The following is a 13239-nucleotide window of genomic DNA, read 5'->3' as shown; positions in this document are numbered from 1 at the left end:
TGAGCTCAAACAATCTGCCCGCCTCGGCCTCCCAGAGAGCTAGGATTACAGGCGTGAGCCACCGCACCTGGCCTACTTCCACAGTTTTTGAAAAGTATGAAGCAAAACATATTTTTTCAGGTTATAATAGGCCACCTACTGTAGGTGTCCAAACTATAAATATCGTTATTTTTAAATTGGCAGGACCTACCACACAGAAAAAAAAAATGTTATTTACTAATTCTTCAAGAGAAAAACATGCTTTTTTTCTGACTAAATTATTTAAGTTGAACTCATAAGATACGAAGTAGCATTTTTCTAGGTCCTGCTATACACCCAAAAGGTTTGACTTTGACCAAGTCCTTTAAAAGTAAAACCTAAAAATATCAATGTATGTAATAGAACTATAGGAAGGCTTTTCAAACCACTCTGTCGCCTACAGTTCCCAAATGTCTTCTGGATCCTGGGCAGTGAGAAAACACTAAGGTCCCAGCTCTCACAAGATAGTTAACAGAGCTGGAAAACATAAGACATATGTGTATAAACAATACACGGATTACCTGTCACCTGAGCAGTGTAACCAATAAAGATTTGAAGAACACATAAGAGTTTAGTAAGCAATGCAGAGATGAGATAATTGGAACGGAGGTCTTTTTTGAGCTGAAACATCAAAGAACCAGGATTTAGACTGAGTGAAGTGAAAAGCAGAGACACAGGAAAGTATGACAAGTTTTAGCCACAATAGAAAATGCAAATAAGGAGGTAGGTTTTAGGGACAAAATATAGAAGGCCTATGTTCCCTGGAGGAATAAAGAGTTTTTACAAAATTATTTTTTCATATTATTTCGCCAGGTGCAGTGGCTCACACCTGTAGTCCCAGAACTTTCAGAGGCCAAGGCGGGAGGATGGCTTGAGGCCAGGAGTTCTGGACCAGCCTGAGTGACACAGCAAATCCCCATCTCTACAAAAAATAAGAAAAATTAGCTGGCTGTGGTGGCATGCACCTGTAATCCCAGTGGGAAGCAGAGGCAGGAGGGTCACTTGAGCCCAGGAGTTCTGGGCTGCAGTGAGCTGTGATCCTGACACTGCACTCCAGCCTGGGCAGTAGAGCAAGACCCTGTCTCTTTAAAAAAAAAAAAAAGATTACTGATAGTGTTTTATTTTAGTTCCTTTGTTTCATTTCAATTATATACCCATCTTCATTCTGAAATTTGTTTTCAACAGGAAGTACCCCAACCAACAACAAATATATCACAGAACCCCAAAAGTAACAAAGAAAAAAAGGGTTTTTTTCTCATTTAATCTCTAGAATTAGACTGATAAATAAAGAATTTTTCAACAATTATTTGTCAATGAAAAACAAATTTTAAAAACAATAAAGGTTTTCCTCCAGTTACACAAATGTTGTCCCATCTGGGCACTCTCCTAGGCACTGTAGCTCCAACCATGTACGAAAACCAAGTCCCCGTCCTCATGGATTTGTAATCCCATGAGGCAGCGTATACAGTATTCCAGAGGGTGTCGGGCAAGGAAAATAAAGCAGAGGGAGTGTGGGAGGCACCGTTATTTTTCACAGAGAGGTCAGAGAAAAAACTCAAAGATGAGATGACATTTGAGAAGATCTGAAGGTCGGAGGGCAAGTTACCATGGCTATCTGTGGGGCAAGTACCAGGAAGGAGGCGGCACATGCGTAAAGAGTCCCTGAAGCAGGAGTGTCCTTGGCATGTTCAAGAAACGGCAGAGAAGGAGGCCATCACCACTGAAGCGAAAAACTGATAAGAAGGTCAGACAAAAAGGAGGAGAGGGGCAGGAGGGGGACAAACCATCTAAGGGCTCAAACACTTTACCACTACTCATCTCTCAGCCCATGAAAATTGTCCTCAACATTAAAAGAGAAGCCTGGAATCCTGAGACGTGGCAAAGGGAGTCCAGCCGTTTCTCTTAGCTAGAGTTCCTCATACTCTGGCACCAGTCCCTTCTTAATTTAGAAACAGGTAGACTAAAAGCATGGGAAAAAAAGTAATAAATGTTATACAAAAGTGAGTAAAAGCTGCTAAAATCAGGTCCTAATCCATGCAGCTTAAACTGAAGAGTAGTCAGCTTCTTGTGACGCAAGCTCTCGTGCCTTACTCGTTACTAGCCCATGTGTGAGCCTTCGCTACGCAGGGAGGTAAGTCTCCCCTTACCTACAGGACTACTTCTCCCAATTTTAGTTTCCCGTGGCACAGTACTGTAGGATACTTTGAGAAAGAGGAAGCGACCACATTAACTTTTATTACAGCGTATTATTATAATTGCTCTACTTTATTATTAGTTATTATTGCTAATCTCTCACTATGCCTCATTTATAAATTAAACCTTATCACAGGCATGTAAATATGGGAAAAAACAGTGTGTATGGGGTTCAGTATTCTCTGCAGTTTTAGGCATCCACTGGGGGACTTGGAACATGTCCCAGGATGAGGGGAGACTACTATACATTCAACTGCAGACTTGTAACTCCCAGGCATGTAAGAAATCCTACAGCGCTCTCCTTATCCCCACTCTCATCAGTTGTACCCTTTTCTTCATTCTATTCCCTTCTTTTTATCCCCATACTCCAGAACTGCTGTATTTTCTTCTTTTCCTCTAAGTCTACAAGTAAGTATGTCTCTTGTCATCCCAACCTGCTATCCAATCTCAGGGGCCAGACAGACACGGACAGCAGGAGCACTTGTATCATTCAGCGCCTAACGTGGGGAACATGGTACACACAGCCCTGCTCTTACTGAGCTTGCCACTAACAATGAGGAAAGATATTAAATAAATTATGAATGGTACAGTGAATGCCACAAATAAAGGACAGCTCGGAGTGATAGGAGAACAGAGAAAGAAAAGAGAAAAGTAGAAGAGTAGAAATCACACAGCTCTCCATAGTGTGAGGGCCAGTATAACGTGGTGCTAGGTTTCCACTATTCTTATCAATTTCTTTCACACACACCCTCACCTATGACCCCAACCTGTGACACTTCAGATAATGTAAAACATTGCTTGGATATGCTGAGCTTATAATGTTCCTATTTTAATATGATTAATACACATGTATTTTTTTCTCCTGCAGAAAAATTTATATGTGGGTAGTTCAGGAGTACATATCAAAGCTAATACAACACTAAGGAAAAAGATGTCTTTAGTGCTAATAATGACGTAGTGAAAGAAATATGCTTTCAGACAGGCATACGTGGGTCACAGTTCTAGACCCACCACTTGAGGGTGGCCTCAAGCAAGCTATTTCATTTTTCTGAGCAGTTCCTTATGTGCAAAATCAGGATGAATGACAGCTAACTCGCTAAATTGTTGTGTGAACCAAAATCAAAATAACCCACAGAACCCCACAGCACAGTGCCTGACAGCTATCACTCTACAGATATTTGTTGCTCCAATCCCTGCCCCTCAGTCTGAGCCAACCTATGAAGAAAAAACATTAAGATGATGTACAATAAAAACTGCTATTTAAGCAAATCCCATCTTTTAGTGCTGTCACTGTTAAAAGTTAACTATTTAAATCTACCACATTCCTATACATAGCATTATAATTAGATGCCTCACGTTCATTTCTTAATGCCTTTCTCTGAGGAACTGAAGTTAATGGAAACTGCTGCCACTGGGACATAAGGAAGAACTCTGTATTGTGGACACCATTAAGTTTCCTCACACTCCTCCTTTCCTAGATCCTAGTACTGATGACAATAAAGAGTGGCTGCTTATTACTGTCACTCCCTTTGTAAGGAGGAATATAAAAAAAGTACTGTACAAGTGGCCCACTTCCGTCTTTTCTGAGTTCTTCCATCACATGAAACTGTTAATTAGAACTTTAATATGTGACTGTAACAAATCTGAATAATGTCTAATATCAGTAACCTGAAAAAGATGTTGAGGTTATAGCTACTAATATTAATTTCATCCAGCCAGTGGACTATTATCGCCCTAGCATCATGACAGACAGACGGATGGATAGACAGACAGAAGGGAGAAAGGAAAGAAGGAAGGAGGCAGTTAACTAGAAATGGAAGGTGCTCAGATAATCTAGTAAACAGAATCACTATTTTAGAGCTCAAAGAAATCTCTTATTTTAAATAAGCAGCTGAATTAGATAACCTCTAGCAGTCCAAGAACCACCACCATGATGCAAAGACTCTATGGCTGCAAACACAGGAAAGGCACAAATGATCAGAAGTAAGACTAGAAAAGCAAGTAGGGACAAATTCATAATGGATCTTTAAACCACAATTTTTTTATTTTATCCTAAGGTCAACTGAAAGCCAGTGACATTTTAAGCATAAGATTTATAAACGTGTTCAGATCTGCATTTAAAGAAAGATAACTCTTCTAAAAAGGCAGAGGTTACTTTGAACTGAGTTTTAAAATGAGAAAAGGACAAGGTCACTTATGGATAAATAAGATAACCCTTTCAAAGGTACAGAGGCATGAAAAAATAAAAAAGTAGGCTGAAAGAAACACAAAGAGCCTCTCAAAGATTTAAGTTACTTTATTATAATTTCTTCAAAAATGGCTGTAAAGAATATTATACTCTGACTCAACAAGGTCATATTGCTAGTCCATAAACTACTTGTTTCTCTGATTCACTGCCTGGCACAGAGAATCTTTGAACCTCATAGTGGCATGCAACCCGAAACCTGACCTTTCTGGGAAAAACAAGTAACAGAACTGAACAGGTAAATACAGTGGTCAGGGTTCTACTAAATTGAATCCTCAGAGAAGTCTCCCAACAATTCACTCTAAAGTTCTTTCTCTTATCACATTTGATTCCTTTCCTTCCTTGCACTTAATACAATTTGAAATTCTGTATGTTACTACTTTTTGGCATCTTACTGTCTGCCATTAACTGACTTTAAACATCATGTCTTTGTGTTAACCGTATATCCAATACTCAAAGTCACTGACAAGACTGGTGTCAAATTTATTTCCAAACAACTTTTAAAAACAACCTGGCACCAAAACTCCTATTCATACCATTGCTGGCTTAATTCAAACTCTATTATAAAATAGAAAGTAGCTACCTAGAAGCTATGAAAGAAAGGGATTAATAATCATTATTGTTATTGTTGGTAATGGCTGTTACTTAGTGAATGACTGTGTATATATATACTAGATTTTCTTTAAGGATTTTTATATGTTATTTGTAGTCTTAAAACAATCTTTGAAGCAGGCATTATAATTTCTATTTTACATATGGGAGACTCAGGCTTAAACAATTGATATGATTTGCCCAAGGTCACAGAACTTGGAAGCTGTATAAGTGGGATGAGAACCAAGGTCTGTATGACCCCAGAGTTCACCTTTTAGGTCATTAAATATGAAATGTCCAATTTCGAATCACAAGTTTATTATATCCTAAACAAGAAGCAGTACAATTAATCAAAGTATGCACATAAACTATAGACACAGTTTTGCCATCTTAACGGTAGCTTGTTTATGCCAGCAGCGGTCAATGAAGCCTGGAGGGCGAGTGGCAATGAAATCTCAAAAGGCTTTTCCCACAGCATGTTGGGAATTGGATACTGTTCCTTGCAAGAAGTGGTCCAAAGCCTGGAATGAGCAGTAGTCAGTCGATGCAAGGTCTGGTGAATATAGTGGATGATAAAGTTTCCAAGTCCATCTTCTATAGTTTGAGCAGCGTCGTTTGTGTGACATGTGGTCGAGCATTGTCTTGCAAGAGGACTGGCCTGTCTATTGACCAATTCCTGCTGCTTAATCGCAAGCATTCTCATCATTTTGTCCAACTGGTTGCAGCAGACATCTGCTGTAATCGACTGACCAGGTTTCATGAAGCTGTAGTGGATGATACCAGCGCTGGACCACCAAACAGACGCCATTACCTTTTTTTGATCAATATTCAGTTTTAGGCTGTGTGGTTTGGCACTTCATCTTTATCCAACCATTGTGCTGAACATTTGCAATTGTCAAATAGAATCCATTTTTCGTCATATGTAATAATATGGTGTAGAAATGGTTCACCCTTACATCACGACAGCAAACAAAGGCAAGCTTCGAGGAGATTTCTCTTTCTAAAGTTCGTTTAATTAATGTGGAACCCATCTATCCAGCTCCTTTACCTTGCCAATTTGTTTCAAATGGTCCAATATTGTCGGGATAGTGACGTCAAACCTTGCTGCTAATTCACGCATAAGTTGAGATGGATTCGCTTCCACTACAGCTTTCAGCTCATCACTATCCACCTTGGTCTCAGGTCGCCCACATGGCTCATTTGCACTATTAACATCACCAGAATGGAACTTCTCAAATCATCCATCCACATACTGTGCATTCATTAGCCACATCCTTCCCAAACACTCTGTTGATACTTAAAGCTGTCTGTGCCACATTGGTTCCATGATGGAACTCGTATTTGAAAATAACACTAATTTTTGACTTACCCACGGTTTCACAAAAATTGCTCTAAAAAAAAAAGTGAAAGATAATCACAAGCAAAAACCTGTGTTTCAAGGATTGAGGATGTACCTTCACAATAAAAATAAAACAAGTGTCAAAGTGAAATGTCAGAGATATCAACTGTCAAACGTACTACTTAAGGAAACTGGACATTTCACACTTAATAACTTTATAGTAACACTATATTGCTTTCCACTGTACTTTATCAGAAATATTTTCTATATGATTAGCACCATAAGCCAAATAAGAGAAACCTTAAAAAAAGTCAATGATACATGTATAGCATGATAATAATTGATAACCTAAAAAAAGTAAGGCCATGTTTAGCTTGGCTCTACCGCAAACAATTTTGCTAGAAGCTATCAATGTATTATAGAAGAGGTTTACAGATCTAAATAGTGCATTGTAATAAACTCCTCATCCATATTTTTTTAATTTGTTTGGAAATAACCCTTGATATGGGGAGGCCAAAGGCTTAAGATAAAGAATGAAAGACAAACCTAGACGTTCTGCCCGTCTAGAAGAATAAGACAGGTCAGAAACAGTCTAGTAAATCACAAAAACAGAAATTCTTTATTTTAATCACTAAATTTGCAAGAATGAGCCCTTAAATAGCACATGTCTATATATTAAATAGTTTTCTTTTCTTGGCCAAAATTATTAGCACTCAGATACGTGGAAGTTGCCTAATAATCAAGTCTGTAAACAGTCCCTTACAATGGAGCAAAAAAGTACTAATTGGAAAAGACATTCACCAGAAACGACCTTGATCACTGTAGTTTGGGAGGCTTATGCAGGTAACCTAATGGAATCAGGAAAAAGAGATACATAAAATTTAACACCCTATTAACTACAATTTCAAGTAAATACACCTTTTGAATACCACCACTTTATAAAGCAATATAGTAAGAGGTTACATTGCAGACATCACAAATATACCACAAGATGATTGCGGGGGGGGTCTCTTAATGTTAAGCAAATAGGTTCTTGTAATATATTTTTTAGTGACAGCATCATCCCTGGACTCAAACAGTACTATATTTCCAACAAACTAGATGAAAGTAAAAATGATATGCCTCTGGCCTTGGATGATAACTGAAAAACTAGCTCTGATAATAACAAAGCACTGATATCAAAGGGAATGTAAATAAACTGGCATATATTATTTTATGAAATTATAAAAATTTCTAAATTTAAGTTATTCTAAAAATGCATATGTATATGCACATATACATGTAACTAAATTAGTAAATAAAACAAGGCTATTTCATCTACATCATTGGATGCTTATAATATTCAAGTTGTCCAATAAATTTTGGAAGTGATCTCATTGGAAAATGGGAGTTTGCCTTGGATTTGAAGCCAACTTACAACTCAATCACACACAGTACTGGATTATGTTTAAAACGTATTTGAGCTGGGCACAGTGGCTTGTAGTTCCACTTACTTGCAAGTTGAGATGGGAGGATCTTGAGCCCAGGAGTTTGAGACCAGCCTGGGCAACACAGTAAGATCCCATCTCTTAAAAAAAAAAAAAAAGTGTTGTTTGTTCTCCAAAATTTCCTAAGGGTACTGCAGAATTCTGATTTGTACAATCATTTGTCCCCACTTGAAATGACTCTACATTGTTCTCTGAATTGTTATTTCTGCTTTCCTGACAGGGAATCTACTTATAGATTCACATTTGACATTTATTGGAGGCCTACTATTTATTATGAGCTGTAAGAGGTATTTTCATAAAGCACTCATGTAGATATTCAACTATATCAACTATTTTTTATTTGTTTTTTGAGACAGAGTCTCACTCTCTTGCCTGGGCTAGAGTGCTGTGGCATCAGCCTGGCTCACAGCAACCTTGAACTCCTGGGCTCAAGCGATCCTTCTCCCTCAGCCTCCTGGGTAGCTGGGACTACAGGCATGCACCACCACACCCGGCTAATTTTTCTATATATATTTAGTTGTTTTTGGCTAATTTCTTTCTATTTTTAGTTGTTTGGCTAATTTCTTTCTATTTATAGTAGAGACACAGGGTCTCGCTCTTGCTCAAGCTGGTCTTGAATTCCTGAGCTCAAGAAATCCTCCCGCCTCAGCCTCCCAGAATGCTAGGATTACAGGCATGAGCCACCACGTTCGGTCACTATATCAACTTTTAACATGGTTCACTAAAGCCAAGATTTGCTGGTAAAAGCGAGAAAATGACAACGATGGACGGAATAAGAAAGAAAAAGGTAATGTGGGTTCCTATACAGGATGAGAAGGTGGCAGATCTTATCTTCCTGTTCCACAACAGGATAATGTCAACTGATGAATTGTTTAAATAATGCTGTAAGCAATCTAGCATTAAAAATGTTACTGAACAAAACTCTATCCAAAACTACGCTTTTGTTTCTGGAAGGGGGAGTTACTTGCCTCTGCCTCTGCTGTCAACTGCATCTTCTTTGCTATCAACCGTTTTATGTCAATTCGACCTAAAGGAAGAAAAAAAACATGACTTTTAAATTGATGGATATAGCTACCCAGCAGGACCATTTAAATCATGAAGTTGAAAAACAAGCAAATACAAACATGACTGTGTAAACTACGGTACAACCACAAAGCATGATACAGCTCTTAAATGAAGCATGGGCAGTATGATAGAAGGAAACAGAATGTAAACAGATGGAAACTAATAAATAAAAATGGTACGAACAAAACTACTAAATGTACGCACAGTAATTACAACTACATTAATCATGCAATGCTACAGATCCAATTCTGATAGTACGGGAAATTAGATTCCCTGACTAGATTCTGCAATGGAGACTATTAAGATGCTGGATAAAATATTAAAAACTAAAACACTTAAAACTTATTGTCAAGCTGGTACAAATCTACAGAGGCAGAAAAAAAAAAAAAACCAGAAATTAGAACTCTAGGGGATATGTGATAAATGTACATGTTCTTCTTGCCAATCTCTAGAAACCTTAACTTTCCACACAGGCAGCAACACAGGGTACAGTGTTTTTACAGAACAATACACAGTGTACAGTACTTTACAGAATGATAAAGTCTAGGCCCTGCCCCGAGTTTTAAAAGTAATCTTTTATAGAAAATTCAAAAATCCAGAAAAAGGTCAAGCAAAAATCACCCATTATCCTATGGTGTTGAAGTAACTAACACTAATATTTTAGTAAATATCATTTGTCCTTTTCCTTTGGCAAATACATGTACATTAATTTAAAAAGAAAACAGACTCACGGCTGGCTGCAGTGGCTCACGCCTATAATCCTAGCACTCTGGGAGGCTGAGGCAGGAGGACTGCTTGAGCTCAGGAGTTCAAGACTAGCCTGAGCAAGAGTGAGACCCCGTCTCTACTAAAAATAGAAAGAAATTAGCCAGACAACTAAAAATACATAGAAAAAATTAACCGGGCATGGTGGCATATGCCTGTAGTCCCAGCTACTCGGGAGGCTGAGGCAGAAGGATCACTTAAGCCCAGGAGTTTGAGGTTGCTGTGAGCCAGGCTGACGCCATGGCACTCTAGCCCAGGCAACACAGTGAGACTCTGTCTCAAAAAAAAAAAAAAAAGATGGCCCACTCAAGCTTATTGACTGAGAAGAATTTAAAGAGGGCCTTGATAAGTGGGTGGGTAGGGTTTAAGAAAAGCAAAGGATGGTGTGGAATTCTGGGGCTAGCAACAAACATGGAGAAAGCTGTTACTATACTAAGGCCTGAAAGGACAAAGGAGGGAATGGTTAGTGGAACCCAGAGAGAACTCCTTGGAGACTATCAGACAGGAGCGATGGTTACCCGGCAGGGGAGAACATAAGTTATAAACTCACCCACCTCACTCGCTGCCCTTAGATCCGCTGCCAGTGCCTCTGCTGGCCAAACCCTATCAGAAACCACAGTGTGTATGGGAGACTACTGATGTAGTACCTAAGGTCAGCCTCCCGGGGCACAAAGTGGAGTAGAAAAGAATGGAGTGACAAAAGGAAGATCGCTGGCATAACCTGCAGTCTAATTCTGGGCAATGAGACATAAGAAGTCTACTGGGGAATTTCTAGGAAATGTTTCATTGCTCTAAAGAGAAACACAGGGGAAAAGACAAGTTTCTGTTCTTCTGATGGGAATTATCATCTTGGATCACCAGTTTTCTTACCCAGCATAGACTTACGAACCCTCTATCATGATTTCTGTCCTTCTCTCAGCACCACCAATTTCATGACCCACCATGCCATATGCCAATCCCAGATACTGTCTGCTACCTGATTTCTCTGATTCCACATTGCCACCCACTGCAGAAACAACTAAGAAGATGGGTCCACTCTAAACTGATGCTGTCAGTTCTCAACCAGTCCCATGATGGAAAAATGCAATCTCTGTCTTTGCCTCTTGATGAATTTCTGTAACATTCCTCACAACAGTAGTTCAGAACCTTTTCCATTTTCAAGTCCCAGCCCTACCCGGCAACCTTTGGTTGTTGAATTTTGGAACCAGGTGCTTAAATGTCTTCTATCTTTTTTAATTTGCACTATCTTTAATCCTCTTCTCCGATGTTCCCGCGTCAGAAGAAAGGGTAGCCCATCTCTTTTTCAAGACTGACTATTGAAACTATTGTCTTGATCTTTCACATATCCTTTAAGAAACTGTTCACAAAGTTCAACCCACTAATCATTTCTATTGTTCACATTTACATTCAGAGCCAAGCTATTCTTTAAAAATCCTGTTTCTGAAATTATGATATAGATATCATCAGCAGTACACAAAAGAAAATCTGGTTCTACTAACATTTATTTGTCAAATGTTACATATTTAATGTTTTAGAAAAAAATAAGTAACTGAACATCAAACCTATGATTTAACAGAATTTATTATTTAGGATGAGAACAAGGATTTTTTTAAGTGGGTTTTTTTAGGTTATATAACAGATATGCTATAATGGCAAAATTACAAATAACTAAAATTTGAGAAACAATATTTTAAAACAAACAGGAGCCCTTCTCAATGATATACTTAACTCTAATGATCCAACCATGCTGTACTTTTCCTTTTAATATAAAATGTCCTGCAAAAGTGGTTTGTACTTCCTATCTTCTATTTCTCAGTAGCCATTTGTTCCCAACCCATTTCTGCAACTCTTCTCTCTCAAAGGTCACTGTGGCCTCCAAATTTCTAAATCCCCACCCTCATTAAGCTTGCTACAAATTTTAACATATAAAAAGTATATATCATACATCAACTCATTTATTCTTTATAAAAACATGCTGAGAAAGGCAAGATAGTAGTATCATTTCTATTTTTAAAATAAAGAAACTAAGATTCAAAGAAATTAAATATCTTGCACACTGTCACATGACCAGTAAGTAACTGCATCTAAAAAAACCATGTCTTCTGATCCCTAGTCATGTGGCATTAAAAGAAAAAAGGGGGGGAATCAAGGCCAGGAGACGCATAGTGATTACATTCCTAAAGATGACTAAGGAGTACTAAGCAGTGACTAATTACCAATTTTCAAGTTTCAGTTTCAGTTCTTTTAACAAACATTTTCTTTGTCTACCTGTGGCAGGTACAGAATGAGCTAACGCGCAGGCACTGACCAGCAGATTTTTATTGCCTAGAGAAGTTCAAACTCATTTTTAAATCCTGATTATTTTCTAAAAAACTCTCACAGAGTTTAGAGTCTTAGAATACCTTCATCCCAGCTTCACCTTGCTCTCCACAAACAGATACAAGTAATGTAGAAGAGTCACTTGAAAGGTCACCTTTAGATCCATAGGATGGTTGGGCTTAGGAGTATTGCCTGAAAAAGTCAATCATTTATCAATCTTAACAATAAAAGGCACGATAAGATAGTATAATCTGTCACCTTATATTGCTCCACTGACCTCAAAAAACTTATAAAATTCTCAACTAATCACATCTACACTACTTTAGAGAAATGGAATCTGAACTAGAAATGTGGGCTAGAATATAAATATTCACACAGAAACAGATTTAATAAATAATGTTGAAACAACTGGCTAGCCATTTTAGAAAACTATAAAATTAGATCCCTAACTCATTATTCAAAATAAATTTCAGATGGATCAAATATTTGAATATAAAACAACATAAGAGTAAATTTAAAAATTCATCTGTTTTCCTTTTTCAGAATCTCGGATGATTTCTAAGCATGACAAAACCTATAAGCAATAAAATATCTAATTACATAAAAACTAAACATAGCAAGGTATATACATAAAAGCAAAGTCAAAAGACAAATAACTAGTTAGAAAATATTCACAGTGCATGATAGTCAAAGGATTAATTTCCTTCATATATTATAGAAAAAGCTCTTTAAGATAAGGAATAAAAATGAGCAAAGGATATAAACAGGGCTTTTAAAGAAAAAATACATGGTCAAGAAATATGAAAAAAGTTCCCCACTTCACTTATAAGTTTTGAGAACAAACTCATGCTCTATGCTATACTGTTCAATTATCAAAGTTTTAAAAAAGATTGGTAAGACTTATTGCCAAGAGTGTGGGGAAACGACATAGACGGGAATATAAACCAGTGTAACATTTTTGAAGGGAAATTTTTATTTTTTTTTATTTTTTCTGAGACAGAGTCTCGCTTTGTTGCCTGGGCTAAAGTGAGTGCCGTGGCGTCAGCCTAGCTCACAGCAAACTCAAACTCCTGGGCTCAAGCAATCCTTCTGCCTCAGCCTCCCGAGTAGCTGGGACCACAGGCATGCGCCACCATGCCCGGCTAATTTTTTCTCTCTATATATATTTTTAGTTGTCCAGATCATTTCTTTCTATTTTTTAGTAGAGACGGGGTCTC

The 13239-nt window shown here is 37.9% G+C and overlaps 1 protein-coding gene across 1 annotated transcript in view; it reads right to left on the bottom strand.

The window, feature by feature from the left end:
- SOAT1 (sterol O-acyltransferase 1) overlaps positions 1-13239 on the bottom strand; it is a 69076-nt gene that overhangs the window by 17472 nt on the left and 38365 nt on the right. Inside the window, exon 3 of the mRNA XM_012646527.1 lies at positions 8842-8900. Within this exon, the coding sequence (XP_012501981.1) occupies positions 8842-8900 (59 nt within the window). The remainder of the gene's footprint in view (positions 1-8841; positions 8901-13239) is intronic.

This window comes from Propithecus coquereli, unplaced genomic scaffold (genome assembly GCF_000956105.1).
Source record: "Propithecus coquereli isolate 6110/MARCELLA unplaced genomic scaffold, Pcoq_1.0 Scaffold246, whole genome shotgun sequence".
NCBI classification, from domain to species: Eukaryota; Metazoa; Chordata; class Mammalia; order Primates; family Indriidae; genus Propithecus; species Propithecus coquereli.
The sequence above is the reverse complement of the archived record's forward strand: the minus strand, read 5'-3'. Positions and strand labels throughout refer to the sequence as shown.